The sequence below is a fragment of the Lathamus discolor genome, chromosome 3, assembly GCF_037157495.1.
Source record: "Lathamus discolor isolate bLatDis1 chromosome 3, bLatDis1.hap1, whole genome shotgun sequence".
In the NCBI taxonomy this organism is placed as follows: domain Eukaryota; kingdom Metazoa; phylum Chordata; class Aves; order Psittaciformes; family Psittacidae; genus Lathamus; species Lathamus discolor.
In genome coordinates, this window is record NC_088886.1 from 122,075,769 (window position 1) to 122,094,564 (window position 18,796).

An 18,796-nucleotide genomic window follows, 5' to 3' on the forward strand; every position below is an offset into this window, starting at 1 on the left:
CTTTTATATTAAATGTCCAAAACACGCTTAGTGAAACATTTTTATTGGCACTAGTCAGGGTTACAAAACCTTGTGGCTTAGGCAGATGACAGTGCCGATCCTGGTTTTACTGTTAGAGTCTACTCTGCCTGTAAAACCTGGCATGGATTTGCAAAAATATGGGAGCTGACAACATCTGGATAATACAAAGTCACTTTACAGCTATTCCTCAAGTGAAAACACTACTTCGTAACAACATAAATAATGCATCTGACAATTTTTAATGTCAACAGATAAACTGTCTCCTCAGGCACTGCCTCCAAAAAAGGTTCCAGAGAAGAATGTAAGCGAACATGAGGAAATTTCCAGTGCCCATGTCAGACAAAGATAGAGGACAGCTTCCTTGAAAAACCCTTTATATTGGAAGCTTGTTTCTTTTCAAAAAGGAATTGCAAAACTTGCCCTGGAATCCTCCATCGCTCCCCACTTGCTCCCACCTCTGCTCAGCCACTGTATGTGTTCCCCACCACAGACCTGACGCATATTTTGGCATGAGTGAAAAATGAGAGACCCCACAGGACCCAGTTCCACACCAGAGGGTAAAGACACATTCAAACTACATGACTGAAACCCAAATGCAAATTCTGCTCTGAGGGTCAAATGTTCTCCCTAACTTTATAATCTCCTGGAAAGGAGCAGAACTGAGAAAGTTCAACTGAATCTTCTGTTTGTGTCTTGGAGTATCATTTGAAACTTCAAGCTGGAAGTAACATCAAAAGGCACAAATCAATCTGGCAGAATTCTCACAATTCCATTTACGTGGATGAAATTACTTCTTTCCAAACTCAAGAAGAGTGGTCTGCAGTTAAATATTTTATGCAAAGGTTTCTAGTCCAGCAGAGAAAGTAGCCTGCACTGCTAAAAGCAGACATACTTGATAATTGCTGTAACGTAAAAACTCAACATTTGACTTTCTGTCAACATGTAAACAAGACTAACTTCCAAAGAGAACAGGGGAAAAAAGAAGGACTGAAAACTAAATTAATCACACAACATTCAGAACTTACTGCTTCTTTTTTAATAGCTGATATTTCTTGGAAACAGGAAAGAAGAGCTGCTTTGAGTTAGAGAATGATCTGCAGAGTTCCCTTTAATTACACCGCAGAGCAGAGGATGCTCCTCGACGATTTCGCATGTAGGTTTTGCCATTGGAAAATGGTTTTAATATTCAGCTTCCTGATCATTACTTCCAGGTAAAAACCTAAGCTGGGGAAAACAAGCATTTGACTAGCTGAGGTGGGCAAACACTGTCACTTGGAGAAGCTCATTTTTGCTGCTGGCAGCAGCTCACCTCATGCTCTCAGCAGTCAAGGAGCTGTGCACACTTGTGCCCTAGGGTGATGCAGAGCAAGAACCCTGTAGGAGCCTCTCTCTTTCCATTAACTACAGAGGGAGTCCGAGGAAATTACACCCTTAGCTACATTTAGTTATTGTGAATCCCCTTCCCACATTTAAGTATGTTTCATACCAGGCCGATCTCGCAGCAGGAAATGATTAGCAGAAGTTAAGCATCTGACAATTCACTTTAATGAGCAATAACTCATGGCAACCCGCCATTAGCTTCAGTTGAATAGCTTTTATTTTTAGCTGGTGTTGCTCAGATGCAGCTTTCATCCAGCATGTGCTGGGAAAGCTGACATCCCAAAGTAGTCTCCAGGTCTTGGTTGTGCCAGTCGGAGTGTCAGGGCTCGAGAGCTCCAGTTCCTGGAGGTCAGAGAAAAGTCACAGCAGTTCTGGGAAAGTTTCAAAGAGTGAGATAAAACCAAAAGCCTGGAGAAACAGCACAGAAGCGCATGGTCTCAAGAGACCTTGCGAGAGAAGTTACTGAAATCCTGAGAGCATGCTGAATGAGTGAGCTGGGTCTCCAGGGAGAAAAACAGCAGAAGGAGAATGCACGGAGAGACAGCCTGCTGAAATAAACCATGACTTTGTTACTGTTTCAAGAGCTCCGTGTAAGAAGAACAGCTACAGAAGTCATCTCTATTGTATCTGCTGCTTTATGCGGACTTTGTGTTATTGTCAGAGGTGACTGTAAGGAGGACACAGGAGAAAGAGGAAGGCAAGTCCTCAGATGAATACAGGGCAGGGTCTCATCTCCTACAGGCGTGCATTTAACTGAGGAGCTGCTGCACATAAAGGCAGAATGTGTCTTTGTGCCTCCGAAGAGGCTCTCAGGAAAAGTGTGCAACTCAACTCCATGGCCCCAAGCCCTTGAACAGCAGCTGGAACACCTGCAGTCCTCTTCTCCAGGTATCCTGCTCAGAAATGGGTTTCCATATAAGCTTACAACTGTGACAGGTATCTACAATTTCTCTGAAGGGAGGTTTTGAGCCTTTTTCTCTCCATTTATGATTTTGAAAAATTCATCCTGCTCCAGAGTCCCATCCGATCCCTTGTATAAGCTGCTGTGAGTTCATGAAAGGAAAAATAAGAGAACAAACATCCACAGAGTGAATCCACTAACCATTGGTGAGATACTCCTAGCCAGATCCTATCCCAAAATACTATGAAATAGGTATGTTATTGGCCTGATAGAAGTCCTTCAAGGGTACCTTGCTTATCTCCCCAGCAAAGCAGTAACTTTTTAGGACAGGTTTCTACTGAATGAAAAGATGTCAAAATGCTCAGAAAAAGAGCAGCTGCTCCCCACAGTAGAGTTTGAGGCCGGACACAGTATTTCTATGCACTCAATTTCATTCGCCCATTCTTGTGCCTTGCGTTTGCGCCCAGCACACATGCTGGATCAGCCCAGAGCACAGCGAGAGCAAGTCCCATACATCTGCTGGGAGCACACGTTGAAGCAGCCTTCCTGTAATGCATCACAGCCTGGAGAGCAGATTTCTGAAGTCCAGAGGCATGCACGTTGCTTCAGCGAAGAAAGGAAATAAAAAGTCACGACTAACAAGATCCAGAAAGGGCATGCTTTTTTTTTGCTTTTTTTTTTTTGAACAAATCAACATTTATTTCGATTGAGTCAAACAAATCCTTGAAGCATTTCTCTAAGTTCTACTTTACATTTTGTATTTACACTGTCCTCGTTCTGTGACAAAAATAAATGAATTCCCGACCCTGAAGTTTCCAGAATAAGTGGCACTAGAGCAAAAAGAACAAAGCCCCAAACACAAAGCCCCTCAATATATTTTGATAGGAGACTTATGCATGTTCCATAAAGAAGTTCTAACCCTGAACCTTTATGGAAACCTATATGGCACGATGACGGGGACAATGTCATGTTTGAAGCTGAACAAGAGCAGCAGCATTTGCTGGCCTTTGCAAGTATACTGTTACTTTTAGCATAAGGAACTGTGAAATGCTTAAGACACCTACATAAAAGCAGACTTTTAAACTTTGATCTACGCAGCTTTGCTCTGTTGGGAGTGTAAGGGTACCAGAGTAGGTGAATACCATCTTTTATCTTGGTAATGGGCATAAAACCAAACTTTATTACACATGGTTTCCAAGCAGCTGTTAGTACAACACAAGCCTTATTCTTTTGCAAAGTGTCAAGGGTCAGCTTCATTCAGCAGCTCCCAAATTGAGCTACTGCAAGAATTTTGAAGTCATTTGTTAGTTAAATGACTTCATTGCTAAGGTCAACTCTGCCTTATGCTTAAAGCGAGCAACCTCTATGACAAGGTGGACCACTCTGCTAGCGGACCACTCTGAATGAGGGGAAAGGAGGGAGGAAGATGACATTTGAATATCATATTTTGTCCCCTACTTCAAAGGAAACTGTGGCTATGTACCCGAACAGTTCCTCACGGGAACAACAGAAGAGTATCAGTGACAAAATAAATTGAAATTGGGGGGGAAAAAGCAAGAACAGAACCCAAAAGCTTTTGGGGATAGGAAGGAAAACTGCATGTTGAGAAAGAAGAGATTGGTCATTAAACTTTCCAGGCACACACAGGGCTCAGAAAGCACAGAAAACAAGCAGAACAAACAAACACAACTGTGTGCATCTTAGCGTCAGCTTCTTTTGCCAAATGCAGTAGCTTCCAACATTCAGCAGCTGTCTCTTGCTTTCTAGTGCTGTGGAGTTCTCTTTGGTACTTGGAGGCTGTCAGGAGCTCCGGGCAAAGAGAAAGTCTTTGTCCATTTACCAACCAATTCCAAAGGCGCTGATCTTGAATAACTTTACTAAGCAAGAGTGACACAGATGTCTAGGAAAGGGGGCTTTTCTCTTAGTAAAGTTGTGGTAGGTGCAGTGGAAACCCAAGGCAATCTACATGCTTGACAAATTGTGCCTAGGTAAGAACAGAGTCCTCCATGAACGTCTCTCATTTGTTCACTCTTAAATTATTCAGGCTCTGACAGCCCCTGAAAAGAAAAGAATGGAATAAGAATAAGTTGCAAGTGGTGCAGGCAAGACTGGACACCACGTAATCACCAAGAACAACAAGGTTGGGGTGTTTGACGACAGACACACTGCAGCTGGAGCCTCCAGGGCTAGTGCCCAAAGCAGCTTCCTCCATGCGCTTATCCTCCAGAAATACCAGCGGGAAATACAAGCTCACAGCAAAGGTACTGGTTGGGATGAATTAAAAGAAGTAATGAATGAAATAAATGCAAACAGTGGTTTGGAAATAAAACACACAGATAAGAACTGCTGGTGCTTGTGATGTTTTGCTCTTTGAACACAGCACAGAGAAATGGCTAAGCAGCTTGGAGACTTTTAACTGCACACTTAAGACCATCAGTTAGACTTGTGGGAAGCTTTAATTTACTTGGCTTAAGTAGGAAAATCAGAACATTGCTCTCCATCTCACATAACAGGCCCCTGTGATCTATGTCTTGATTTTTCATTTGACAGCTCTCCATGGTAAAGAGCAGTGCTGTGAGGAGCCTTCCCCATGGTGTCAGTCAACACGTTTATCAAATTTCATGTGATGAAATCACTACTGCACTCTATCTGCGTCGGCAAGAAAGATGGGACAGGAACTTGAAATCTCAGAGAGCATCTGCTGTATAGGAACAGGAGAGCTCTCTGCAGCACCCTGCTGAGGTCTCAGTCTTCTGAAGCTGTGCAAGTGCCTTGACTCAGCCATAAGCCTTCCCAGTAAGGCTAGACCTGACAAACTCATTGATTATGAACTGCACTGCTTCATTCCCAGCTGCATCTCTGTGTCTAATCACAAATAGCTACAAAAACACTCTACCAAACAACATGTCTAATAAGTGATTATCATTACAAAAGCCATCTTCACTATTGCTGAGTAGCTGCTTTCTTTTGGCCCCGTTTTTCAAGGTAATTAAGAGAAAGAAACACTTGAACACAACAGCAAGGGCTGGACTAGTCTAGCAGCAGAGGCTCTTTGATTCTGGAAAGATTTTGTCAAATATGTGTGATCTCTTACTGCCGTGTAAGATGTCAGATCACAGACACCCAACTGCCTGACAGTTTAGTAGCTCCAGGACAAGTGACTGTTGTGAATGTTCAGCAAGCATTAGCCTTTAGATGGCCTTGAGGCATTTCTCAGACACACCACCAGATCAGATTTTACAGCAGCACAGCTTTGAGCAGCTACAGCCCTCCCTGAGCAGCCCAGGAGGTTCAAGCCTGAGTAATTTCCCTGGTACTAAGACAAACTCAACTAAGATGCTGCTGTCTGCTCAGCACCTGCTCCCTGGCAGGAGCTGTGCTTTGCTATTGCGGAGCTGAAGTTACTACTGTAACATTCAAAGTGTTTGCTTCCTTCTTGCCTAAAGCTATGACTTTCCTCCTGCTGCCCTAGAAAGGATCCCTGTTGATTAATACTTCTTCCGTTTCCTAAAGGAATCTATTCAGTCTCCACATGCTTCAGCTGAGCACAGTGTTTGAATATCTTGTTGATCCTCAGGGTTCAAACTACAGAACATACAAACAACGCCACACTTGAGGCACTTCACTAGTATTAGCTGTGAACCATCTTTTTACATTGTACCACTCAGATACATTTGGATCTAAAATACACTTACATTTCTAATTAAAACAGATTACCATTGGTGACTAAAGAATGTCTTAAATCAGAATCCTCAGGCCATAAAAGCTAATTGCATGATGCTAAAACTGGATTTCAAAAATATACATATTATACCCCCTGCAGGATTAATTAAGCAACATCTCTTCAAAAGAGTTCTCAAAAGTGTATTTATTCAGCATGTGGTTAAATTATACTGGGTTGTGCAACACTTTTCATAGCCTGCCTTGGCACTGTAAAAGCAGCAGCAGACAGCTGAGGCCTTGTTCATCAGGAGTGCTCAACACAGGCAAAGCTGATTCGGGATGGCAGCGAGCCCCGACGAGAAGGAACACACATGCTGGGTCATGCTCTCCACCTCACAACCACCTAGATGCTGCGTTCACCCCTAATGCAGTCCTGCTGCTCCCCACTGCGCAGCAGGTGTTGGCTTGGCCACAGTTAACTGGTGCCACTGAATGAGTTGATGTGAGTGTACGTGTGTGATGTGCTTCCTAGGACATGCAGGCCTATAAAAAGGCTGAAATCAACTGGTAGATATAAATCTGGAAGCTATAACTACTCACTACTTGATACTCATTTTGTTAACAATTTCCTACATGACTTCAAGGAAGTTTTGGAGCACTCACTGAACTGTACTCTTTTGAGATAGGTTATAATGTGTTTTGAGATAGGTTAAGACTGCATGTCTTGGGGCTGTAAGAAACCTCTTTTCATTAAAGCTGCACATGCATTATGAAGGGAAGAGGGAAAAAAAAAACCCACAACACAGTGTAACAGGGTACATCCTTGGCTGCTCCTCAGCAGCTGTAATTGCCAGCAAGCCTAAACTGCATGAAAAAGTGTCCTCAGTGGATTTAGCTGTAACTAGCGATGTACCATTCCCAGCTCTCCTTGTGTGCTCAGGGCTGCTTGCTCCATGTGAAATCTGAACATGGAAAAATGCCTGAAAAACAGTTGAGACACCGCTAGAGTCACTAAATCCAGTCCCTCCTTATCACAGGTAAGAGTCCATCTCTTTTCTAAGTGTTTAATTAAGTGCTGTCTTGTGCTAGTGAACAAGGGCTATTTGCTCAAACCTGACATATAAACTGTACTCGTACTTTCCGGTACACAGCTACAGTAAATTTCCATGTTTAATTTGCAACCTTCCAATACAAAAGATAACTGTCTCCACCAGAAACCACCTACTGGTTCCTCAGGATCACATTTGCTAATGGGTTCCCAGCAGGTCTGGCTCCCAAGCTTTACCCCTTTATGCAACTTCAGTCTTGCGTAACTTGGAAGATATTTGCAGGGATCCAAGATTTCAAAGTTGTTGAGCTGTACCAGGACTAGCAATGGCTGTAGCACATGGAATAACCAAGTGCACTGAGGTGCAGTAAGGGCAACAGAATAGTAATTACTAACTCCTCATGTGCCAACGTGGCAACAAAACAGGAGAAGTATTTTTGCCATTTTCCAAAAGTACTAAGCAGCCACCATATAGTTGAGGAGCACTTGTAAGCATTGGGAAGTGCTGGGAGGTAAGAAACCAGTCAAGAGCTACAGTGGGCTTCCTGCAACGTGGTGTTATGCATGCTACATTAGAGAAAAGCAAACAACGAGTACATAAAATTGGTCTCTCTCCCCATCAAACAGAAGAAACCCCAAGGGCTGTTCTACCATAAACTGCTGCAACTCAGTTTGCAAGTTCTATTTCTCATCTCGTTTGGACTTCTCTGGTGAAATGTTCATATTTTGTCCTGATTATCTGAAAGAAGTCCAGGTGATGTGTGTGATTTCCATGTTCTCCGTCTGCCAGGGAGAGGACTACAGGGCTGGTCCAGGACAGAGGACCAAGATGGCCTGAGAGGCATGTCAAACTCAACAGGAGACCCAATGGGCTGCACTAAATACCTGTAATCCAAGGAATGGTTTGCATTTCAGCACAATCAGCCACATCAAACACTACAAACTGAAAGCAAACAGGTTAATGTTTGGTTTGTGGTTTTCTAATGGCAAAGAACATTAGCCAAGGGAGAAGTTTTTGAGCATAACTCATTAGGTATTTTCTAACAATTCTTTACATGTGCTGCAGTCCTACTTATGATCTACAGACCTTTTTCAAGGAAACAGCCAGGTGTGCTTCTGTACTTGTTTTAAAAGTACCTTTACATGATATTGAACTGTGTGAGATGCAATATTAGCAACTGAACTGCTCTGCGATAGCAACTGATATGCAGTGGCTATATTGTCAAAGAACTGGATTTCCTTTCTGAATTGGAAATCACATCTGTAGATCCCTGCTGTAATCACTGACCAGCCAATTCTTCTCTTTTGAAAAGAAACTGCAACTTTTGCCAAAGATGAAAATGTTTTCATAAAGCCTATTAACAGACAAGAATTACACTGAAATGTAACAGTGTTCTGGTGTGCCTGTGAAGTATCTTGATGTTATTTTTTAGACAGAAACACTTTGAGGTTTGGGGTTTTTTAACTTTAAAATGATAGATTAGTTTTCCTAATACATACACGAGTTTTAACAAGGCATATGTTGAAACGTAACAGTTTTGGGAAAAAAAACAAACAACAAAATCCTTCTGGGATCATGTAAAATAACTGCCCACTTTGCTTCACTTCAAAATTGATAGATTTTATTTCAGCATCTGTACATTGAGTTCCTAAACAATACATCTGTCTGGCACTTATTTTATAGGAAAGCAGCATGCTCAGTTACCCTGTGCTCCTTGCAGCAGACAGGGAGTTATCCAAGCTATATTTTTCACAATTACCACTTCTCTTTCCCTTAGAATAAAATCTCCCTTCAGGCTGTTGACAAGATGAATAAAGCCCTGTGAATTCTTATATGCTCCTTGGAGTGAATGGGAAGTTTAGGAGCTTTGCCTGCATAAAAGCAAACCCCATGTCTCTTCAAAGCTGGATGAATTTATGAAAGCTGAAAACAGTGCAGCAATCCAAATAATAAGGATCCCCACCATGCATTCACCCCCAGACTAGTAATGAAAGCTGATCTTTAGAGAAGCTCTGGCTATCCATTTTACACATATGAACTAAGATCTGAAAGTTTTCCTGTACTTTCATCATATCCTGTACAAAACTACATCTCAAAAGATAAAGCTGAAAGATCAGTCACAAAAAAGAGACACAAAGCTGGAGGATGAGGGGCTAGCTTGCATTGAGGGAGCTAGAATTGTCCAGCAGGGTGCATGTAACTTTCAAAAAAGAAAAAATAGCACTAATATTACTTGTATCTTGGGAATCAAGAAAAAGTTGCTAAAGCATCCTGAACACTGGCACCGATATGGTAAACATCAGATTTGGCTGGTGGAAGATGACAGTGGTGACCAGAAAGTCATGTGCAGCAACCAGCTCTGTGAGAAGCCTCAAACCTTTGTGGTCTTGGACACTTTGTATTTTGTAGTATCATGAACCTACTGAAAACTTGACCTTTTGTATCCCTGAACACAGTTTCTACCCTCAAAAAACCGTACTGCAAACAGGTAAGATATAAAACCACTTAGAACTAAATAACCCTAAAAAGTGCTCACTTGTTCCCCCAGCCTGCCAACAGAGCCATGACCATACTTCTCCCTCAATTGTCCACTAGTACACTTGATCCTCTTGACTTCACTGAGATGCAACTAACGAGCAACAGATGGACTTCACCCAAGTGAAGTTTGGGGAAGATAAAGAGTTTCCTCATATTTCTCATTCAGGAGGGACCAGGAAACTAAGTGAGCTTTGGTTGACACCCTCAATTTTACTATTGTTTTCTCCTCTGCCTCAGTTTGACGGAACTGCTTTGGCCATGCATTCCATTATGCTTTACACAGTGTAACCATGGCTCAGCCTGAAACACTAAATAAAATATGGTCAAATTAGGAAATGTTATGGGCTTGAATATATTACTGCAGATCACTCTCTTGCTACTACTCAGCACAAAGGTACCAGTTTCCTTAGCAAAGCTCTGCGGCTCACTGTAACACTGTCAGCACCTTCTATAAAAAGCACCATCAGATCTCACTTTTTACCTAACGAAGAAATAACTTTTATTAACATGCTGTTGACAACCCTTGTAATGATGCTGGTTTGCCTAACTTCCAGTTAAGGCTTTGTTTCTGACCAGCTAGCAAAGATATGCAAGGTCATTGTATCACCATCACTCTGTCAAGAGAAGCTTACTCTGTTAATGTTACAGCAAAGAGGTTCACCAGACTGAGCCAGTATCAAATCAAAGACTCAGGGAAGGATAGTAGGAAGAGGAAAACGAAGGAAAGAACAAAACCAAGGACAGTTAAAAAAATGCAGAAGGAAGAGCAAAACTATAGGAGATAGGAGAAGCCACAGGAAATTTAAATAAGAGCTTTACCAAGTTTAAATACGGGTTTAGTACAGACACAAACCCATTCTCGTTTTTAACATAATGAGATTAAAGATTTGACATTCTGATTAAGTTTCTTTTGTTCTGAAATTAAAAGTTAGGATATGACCAACAGCCTGCTCAGAACAGCAACTGTTGAAGGAGGCAGAGGTACATTTCTTTACTGACGCTGAATTGGTGCATCCATTTAAATCCTTCCCTGTTTCTGGCTACCCTCAAGTAAAAAGTGTTTGATACTCTCACCTGAAGCCACTCTGCAGCCACATAATATTACCTAGAATAGGGTGTAAGATGTTGCACTGTAAACTCATGCTGATACTAGACTACTCTTAACCACAGACTGGTTAAGAGTATCTTTGGGTTGTACCGGATGTACCCATAGCTAGCTTCTCAAATCCAGTAGATTAGAACATCTCCCTACTTGTGCTCAAAGACAAGATTCCCTACACCTTGCTAGTGCTTTCCACCCCCTGGTGCCCCTTAGGGCAACAAAACCCCAGTGTGCCCTAGGTTGAGCTAGAACTGGATAAGCTCAGGTACTGCAAAGAAATGTCCTCTAAATAAGAGCATGGGTATAATCAAGCGCATATCTAGGTTAAATCTGAGTCACTGAGTAGCCTTTACAGGCCTACTGTACATCAGAGTCTGGAGTTCAGTCTCCACCTGACCCAAGCTCCAGGCACCCACTGCTGAGATTCAGAGCTCTGCGCAGTAGGTTGTGCAGAGTAATAACACTCACCCACTGGACTTTGCTTTGTGTTTAAAGGCAACAAAGTGTTGACCTTGTCCCACTCCAGGCATGCAGCTGACTGATTTCTAAGAAGAGTTCAATGACTTCCTAGTTATCAGAAGACCATCTGAATTCAAACCCTCCCATCAGTCTGCTTTCAGGGCCAATTTTGCAGCACTAAGAAGCATCCCATTACACAAGGTCACTTAGCACTTGTGCATTTAGGAGGTACAGCAAAAAGCCTTTCTTGCCCACTCTTGACTGATTAAGGCCATTGGCTTAAATGTTGTGCAAGTCTAGGCTCTTAAATATCCCTTTTTATGGCTGAAAGCAAGTGACAGACTCTTGCTCTGAGGCACTCCTATATTAGGATTCATATCTCTCTATACTTTGCAACAGACAAGTAGTCCTTATTTAGTTCATACAGGGGACTATCAGGGTCAGAGCAAAACTGCAAATGATACTAAGTGTCAGTTGCTTTCTCTGGATGGATCCCAGTAGCTTTGTACATGGGCAAAGCTGACAAGAACTGAAAATCACCATGAGAAACAAGCAAAAAAAAACAGTATCGAGGTCTCCACTGCTGCAACAGCCAGCATAAGATTGATGAAAAAGAGTAGTTTGAGTTCTCAGTCAAAATCCTTCAGAGAAATGCCTAGTTACACCAAACTTACATTTCATGACCTAGAGTTTCATTTTTTCCAGCTCTTTATTATTACTGCTATTTAGGAGATCAAGCATCCACATCACCATCAAGCTCCACAGCATGAAAAGCACTGACACAGCTTGTGCTGACACAACCTGTGTTTGGGCATAGACCGCATGCTCATCTTCTCTATTCCTCTCACTGAACAGTTCATGTTGGCACAAAAAAAAAAAACAAACCCTACTCATTTGATACAAAAGATCAAGATACAACAGGCATCTGTCACCAGGTAAAGGCAGAGCCAGGTTTCCAAAGACAAATGGAAGGTCATAATATGGGGCAGCAGTGAGAACAGCTCCAAGGTGCTTCACATCCATTTTAAACACAAACAACAGCCACCTATTTGCGCTGCAAGTCTGAGATCACTGAGAAGCCCTGGGATTAAGTGTCTCCCAGAAGCAAAGACGATCACTGACAATGCAGAATATATCAAGTTAGAGCCTCAAAGGTCTAGCTGACACATTAAAGCATCTCCAAGCTTAATGGCAGAAGCTGCCAACATGAGCACAGTGATGCTGTAGTTTGGAGCACTCGAATCCCTCGTCAAATGTCAGGTTTGGTACCTGCTTGTATTCAGGGAGTGGTATTTCCACATCTGACTACCTCCGATTTTCTTTAATACTTACAGCGTAACAGCTAGCCTTTCACAACTTTTTGCCTGAAGCTTACTACTGAGGACAAGAAAGAAGTAAAGCAATTGGTATCTCAAAACACTTTTTGTCACTATCCTGGCAAATCAGAACTGCAAACAGAGTTAACATTTCAGAAGGAGAGAGAAGAGACAGCTGTTTTCCCTTCCCCCTTCTAGTGACGCTTGCAGGCAGGACAGGCAGCAGAGAGATTTTAATCTGTTAGAATCAACATTTTAAACACCAGAGCCAGTAAAGCACAGGCTTTTTTTCATGGTAATAATTTAGTACCTCAACCCTTCTGTTAGCGGCCCTACCCCTACAACCAGGTTACATGGTCCTTCTTAGAGGCTGCAAGACAGCAAGGTTTTGTACATTGACCTCACAAGCCACTTCTCTGGCACGAAGTAGTGTGTCCTCCCCACGCTGCAAAAGATCAATGTCTTATGAAATCATAGCAAACTCCATCACCACCTAGTTTGCTGCTATCACCATGTAACTGTGACTTTAGTTCAGTAACTGGGCAGAGTTCCTACACCGCAAATGTGTGCCTTGAGAAATCAGTAAACTCACCCATCCTCAAAGTCGTCTTTCTCTGGTAATGTACAAATGGGTTCCACAAGTACAAAAAAAGGCATTTAAAGCTTTCATTTAAAAAAATTAAAAATGACCCAAAGCAAAAGGCAAGGTTTTTTTTTTTTTTTCTTTGGGACATTTTTGGTTGGCCATTCAGAGAAGAGGAAACACTGAAATACCGCACAGAGATCTTCAACAAACTCACATTATCCAGAACAAGTTCAAGAGCTGTATCACAGCACAAAGACTGCAGGCTGGGAAATCTCCAGTCAAAGCATCTGAGCTGCCCTGCTCCTTGTAAACGCCAGATTTCCATTTTATTTTTACAAGCCGCTCTAGCTGCTGTGGCTTTCCCACATCTCTCCGAGTGTTTCAGCTCAGCCAGCTTCCCTAGACCTTCCCACATCACCATTCACAGATTTGTGAACTGTGAGAAACAGATGTTCTCAACAGCATTTTGCTCCTATCCAAGACCAAGAAAGACTGTAAAGAAAAAAAAAAAAGGAACTCGGATTTAAGCAAACATTTCTCCCTGCCCTATTGACCTCACAGTCCCAAGGTGTTTCCTACCAGCACCGATAAAAAGTGTCCTGTCAACTTCAGCCCTCTCCCTCCCGATGCCCGTGGCCGCCCCCCCACCCCGCGGCTTGCTGCCGAGGGGGCTGCGGCCGTCTCGGCGGGTCCCGGCTGCAGGGCCACCGGGCTGCGGGACGCCGGGCCCGGCCGCTCCCCGCCTTCACCTGCCCCTTTTCCCCGGCGTCCCCGGGCAGAGCTCCCGGCCCCCCCCCAGCGCCTGCCCCAGACTCCTGGGGCAGAGCTCCCCACACCCCGGCCCCCACCGACCTTTGCAGGAGGAGCAGCAGCAGCACTTCGCCAAGAGCCATCCTACACCGGAGCGGGCGGGATAGCCGCGCCTGCCCGCTTTCATGCTGCCTTCGGGCTGCTCATGGCAAGGAGCCACCGGTGCGCTTACCAAAAACACCAGAGCACGGAGGAATTAAAGAGAAAAAAAAAATAAGAAAAGGAAAAAAGCCCTGGGGCCAGAAAACTATTTAAAACCAGCCGCGGTAAGCGCCCGCCGCGCCCGCGGCCGCTGGCCCCGCCGTGCCCGCCGCACCTCGGGGGCGGGGCGGCCCGCGGACCCCGCACCGCCTCCTGCAGCGGGGCGGCGGCGGGCGGGGCGCCCTGCACGGCCGCGGGGACCGGGACGGCCGGGGCTGCCGCCGCTGTGTGGAAGGAGGACGGGTGTACAGCGGGAAGCGGCTGCAGCTGCGCCCGCGCGGGCGACATCCGACGTCGGGAGCGAGACACAAAAGCTGCCTGGGAGGAAGTCTGCCGCAGCTCTGATAGGTCGTGGAGGGGGCTCCTCCGAAGTCTTTAAAAGGCAAGGCTTGCACTGCCGTGGCGTTTTTTATTGAGTTCACAACTTTTTTCTTTCTCTGTTTTTCTTTTCCCTTTCCCGTTCCTTAGCGTAAGGCTCTGACAGCTAAAACGTTTTACAACTCGTTGAAAATACTAACTAGAATACTAACCAGCCTGCTGGGACCCCAGTGGCTCTGCCTGTGTTCTCCAGTAGACTTGCCTGGGGCACTGCAGGGTAAATGCTTACCCTTCTGACACAGGGACCAAGACACCTAAGATCCAGAAGTACAGCTTGCTTTGGAAGATGCCAGCCTGTTGTGTTAGGATTTCCCACCTAGAGCATGGAAAACTAGATGTGTCAAAACCCTCTGGAACCTTGCTGGAGGCAGCTGGTAGGAGAGGTCGGGCAGGATTCCAGAGAGGCAGCATCATAGTTTTGCACTCTTGCACTAAACCTGTACAAACCCAATGAGCTGCTTCTCCCAGGCAGAAATCCATGCTGAGAGGGAACAGCGGAAGGGAGATGTGCTGGGCTCTGTGCCTCTGTGTGCCAAGGCTTCAGCCTGAGCAGGCATGGCTGTACCAGTGCTGCAGACTGGTGATCTGGACTAAAGTTTTCAGTTTTCTGCATAATGTTTTTTTTAAGCAATAGTGCCATGGGGCCAAGGGCCATGTCTGGACAGAAGACGAGAGCTGCGACTCCAGCTCAACACTCACAAACCCACCCTGGGTTCCACCTATGTAGTGGGTGCTGCTGTCCAGGGTGGCCTGTGGTGGATGATTTCATGTAACTGCCAGGCAGCACCCTGTGGACGGACCCTAGAGCCATCCTGGCACAAGGACCCTATTACCTGGTAGGAGCATGCCAGCGACCCTCCCCGAGAGACTCCCTCCACCATAATAGCAAATAAAACCTTCCTGCTTCACTTCTGGCTGTGCTGTAGGAACTGTTCTTTGACTACAGCCACACTGCAAAAACTGGCCACCTCATAATAAGCCCGGAGCACACAAAGTTTTCCTGCCAATGCCCTTGAGCACCAAGGTGCTTTTCAATGCTCAAGAAAGAAAGGAACCTTAACTCTGTTTCCACTTTGCTGCGTGTTTTCTTTGACTTGGGTCTTTGCCTATCTGGCAGATGCAAGGGAAAGTCTCGGGGGTGCAGTCTTGTGCCTGTAGCAGGGTGATAATACTTTTCACTGGGAGCAGAAACCGCAGCTGCTGCTGGAGATGGAAGAGGTGGGCTGGGAACCAGCTAGGGCACCCCCACCCTTCTGCACCTTTCCCTTTCCCCTAGACCATTTGTCTCTGCCACAGTGCCCCAGGCAGCCACTTTTCAGGTGCCAGGCAGGGAGAAAGCACCAGCTTAGGGCCTCCAAGCGATTCAGGAAACTCGTGGCAGGGCTTTTTTGAGAAGGCAGCTCTTCACTTCTCCACTGCTTTCTGCTTCATAGAGCACCTCTCTCTCCTGTGATCCCCTCCCTCACACCATGACCACCTTCTGCCCCAGGGGTTGGCAGCCTCCCACCCAAACTCAGCCTGCTTCATGCAAACAGAAAAAAGGGGTGAGATGAACATGCTCTTAACTGGCATTTCGCTGTTCCTTGGGCATCTGCCCGGCCCGGCAATACGGGCTCTGAGCAGCCCGTGTGCAGTGCACGGTATGCCGGCGCCCTGCTCGTGGTGGGCTTTAAAAGGCATCATAGGGAAGTCTGTGAGACTCCTCATTGAGGGAACTAGGAAACACCCGAGAAGTAGCATTTCACCCCTAAGCTCCCGCGGCTCTCGGCAGAGCTGGCCGCTGCGAGCGCCCACCTCGGCGGCAGCAGCCCGGGCTGTGCGGGGACCTACCGCCGGCGGTCCCGGCTGCGCCGGCCGCGGAGCGGGCGCATGGCACGGCGGGCGGGGACATCTAGCGGCCAGGCCTGGCATCGCAGCCTGCCACGGTGAGGGGCGAAACCCGCCATCATGGAGCGCGAAGCCGGCCGTGGGAGATGAAGCAGGCTGCGCTGCTGGGAGCAGAGCGGGGCTTGGCCGGCCTCACTCGAGGAGTGCCTGGGCCATCGTGCCGAGGGAGAGCATCTGGGAAATGGGTTACGTCAAACACACAGCAACAGAGCACTGCGTGGGGGTGAAGTTTCAGTAAAACAGTGTTTAGGCAGTGAAGTTATAATTACAGCCAAGCTTTAAAACAGAATTAAGGTTCTCTCTGAAACCTGTTTGCTTAATTAAACCTGAAGTCGTCATTCTGTGGGGAAGTAGGCTTCTTCCCTTTTTCCCGTCTCCCCCCAGTCTACAGTTCTAGTGATACTGTGAAGGTGATACCTAAAAAGTAATTCTTTAAAACCGCATGTGTCTATGCCTACTTACTGGTAAACTCTACATGCAATAAATATTTCACAAAATAAGACTGTAAGACATATTCTTAATAATCACATCCTATCAGCTCCTATAAAGCAGAAGAGGAGACATGCAGGGGCACTGTCCAGCTCAGCTTCAGCCCTGGCTGAGGAAGACTTCTGTCATCATCATCAGGGGAGCTGTGCTGCCAACAGCATTGAGCCTTTAGCTTCAAGTAGGAAGTCTGGCCTTTGGGAATTAGCACTGTTGCAGAGATTACATGGGGTGGGTTAAAATCTGCACAGCCCACTTGCCCTGGGTGATGGATGAGAAGGCTCTTGCTGGGACTAGCAAGGACCCTTAACATCACCTTCTATGTTCACACTACATTTTTTATGTCATTATTGGACAGGGTGCATAAATGTGTGACTCTGTGGTCCACGAATAACCTGCATGTCCCCTGGCAAAGAGAACATTCCTCCCCTTGCTCTAACCTGTGCCTTAGTTGCAGGTATTCAAGGAAACATCTCCTGGCACCACAGTCTAAACACAACTGCTGTTATCTGCAGTGGAGTGGCTGAGAAAATTTTAGGGTCCTGACTTGCTGCATCTGAAGCTAAGGCTATTAGCAATGTGCCTGTGCCACAGGCCAAGTGTGCTGTCCTGTGCAATGCAGCTGATGGAAGTGAAGTAATCTCTGTCGGTCAGGATGATGAGGAAATCAGTCCTGTCTGCTTTTACATACAACTTTACAAAGTCCCCAGCTGTAAGAGCTGTTTTCATATGAAATCTGAGAGAGTCTGTAGAAATTATTTTTCTTGTATAGGGGAAATAAATTCTAATACTTTTACCCAGTCCTCTTGTGCAAAATTTGAGGTGAAAGATGGAACATGGAAATTTTTACACTGTCTCCAGTGCAATGTCTCCTCATATCTGCATCAGCTATTTAATTTTCTTAGGTTATAAACTGAGGGACCTATCTGAGGGAAACGCGGGACAAAATAACTAGTGGATGTAAATTGGCATGGCTTCATTTGGGTCAACACGAATGCAGTGAAATACACGCAGCCCAGATTGCCCTGGAGGTCTCTAATGCAGAACAGCAGCAACAACATTTCTCCCATAGTAACAGGTGCTGTTTCCTTCCCCCATCACATATACAGAGAGATGAATAATGTAATAACCGTCAGGAACATCTGTTCGTTACTTATGCAAGTCAATCATACATTGTGCTTTAGGGTGTAAAGTGATCTCTACAGAAAATCCATCCCTACGAGCACTACTATCGCAGAGTAAGATGTTTTATGGCTGATTTATTTTTTTAATCCAATGAAGCTTAAGTATTAGCTACTCATTTCTTAGGAAGGAATAGGAAACCAGCTATCTATCAGAAATAACTCATGGATGGCAAAGGAAGAGAGATTTGTACAGTTTTAAATACATCATTTAAATATGCATTATGATTTGCAGAGACATATTCAATGGGGTTGTTCAGCCTGGAGAGGAGGAGACTCTGGGGACACCTTATTGTAACTTTTCAGCTCTTAGTAGGGGCCTATAAGAAAGATGGGGAGAGATTTTTCAGCAGGGCCTGTTGTGACAGGGCAAGGGGTGATGGTTTTAAACTGAAAGAGGGGAGGTTCAGGCTGGATGTGAGGAAAAAGATTTTTACAATGAGGGTGGTAAAACACTGGCACGGGTTGCCCAGAGAGGTGGTGGCTGCCCCATCCCTGGAGACATTCAAGGTCAGGCTGGATGTGGCTTTGGGCAACCTGATCTGGTTGGAGATGTCCTGGCTCATTGCAGGGGGCTTGGATTAGATAACCTTTGAAGGTCCCTTCCGACCTAAACTATTCTATGACTCTATGATATTCAGATAGTGCAAACAAATGTAGAAATTTAAGCTTTGTTAATAGGGAGAGTTAGGTAGCTCTGCAGAGCAATTCAGAAGATGCAGGCAGGACAGTAAACACGGATGTGCCAAGAGCGAGTCAATGAGAAACACCAGGAGCAAGGACTTAAATACAGGATTTGTTTTCCAATTATGGCCTTGTGTCAGTTCATGGAGAAATC

The 18,796-nt window shown here is 45.1% G+C and overlaps 1 protein-coding gene across 13 annotated transcripts in view; it reads right to left on the reverse strand.

Moving 5' to 3' along the window:
* KALRN (kalirin RhoGEF kinase) overlaps positions 1–18,796 on the reverse strand; it is a 521,871-nt gene that overhangs the window by 65,502 nt on the left and 437,573 nt on the right. The window contains exon 1 of one of the 13 annotated variants that reach the window (XM_065671412.1): positions 13,868–14,141. The exons of 11 other annotated variants lie outside the window; for them this stretch is intronic. In XM_065671412.1, the coding sequence (XP_065527484.1) occupies positions 13,868–13,952 (85 nt within the window). In that variant the 5' untranslated portion in view covers positions 13,953–14,141. Of the gene's footprint in view, positions 1–2,747; positions 4,360–13,867; positions 14,142–18,796 lie in introns of those variants that run through there. One more of the 13 variants, XM_065671403.1, reaches the window with a different exon arrangement.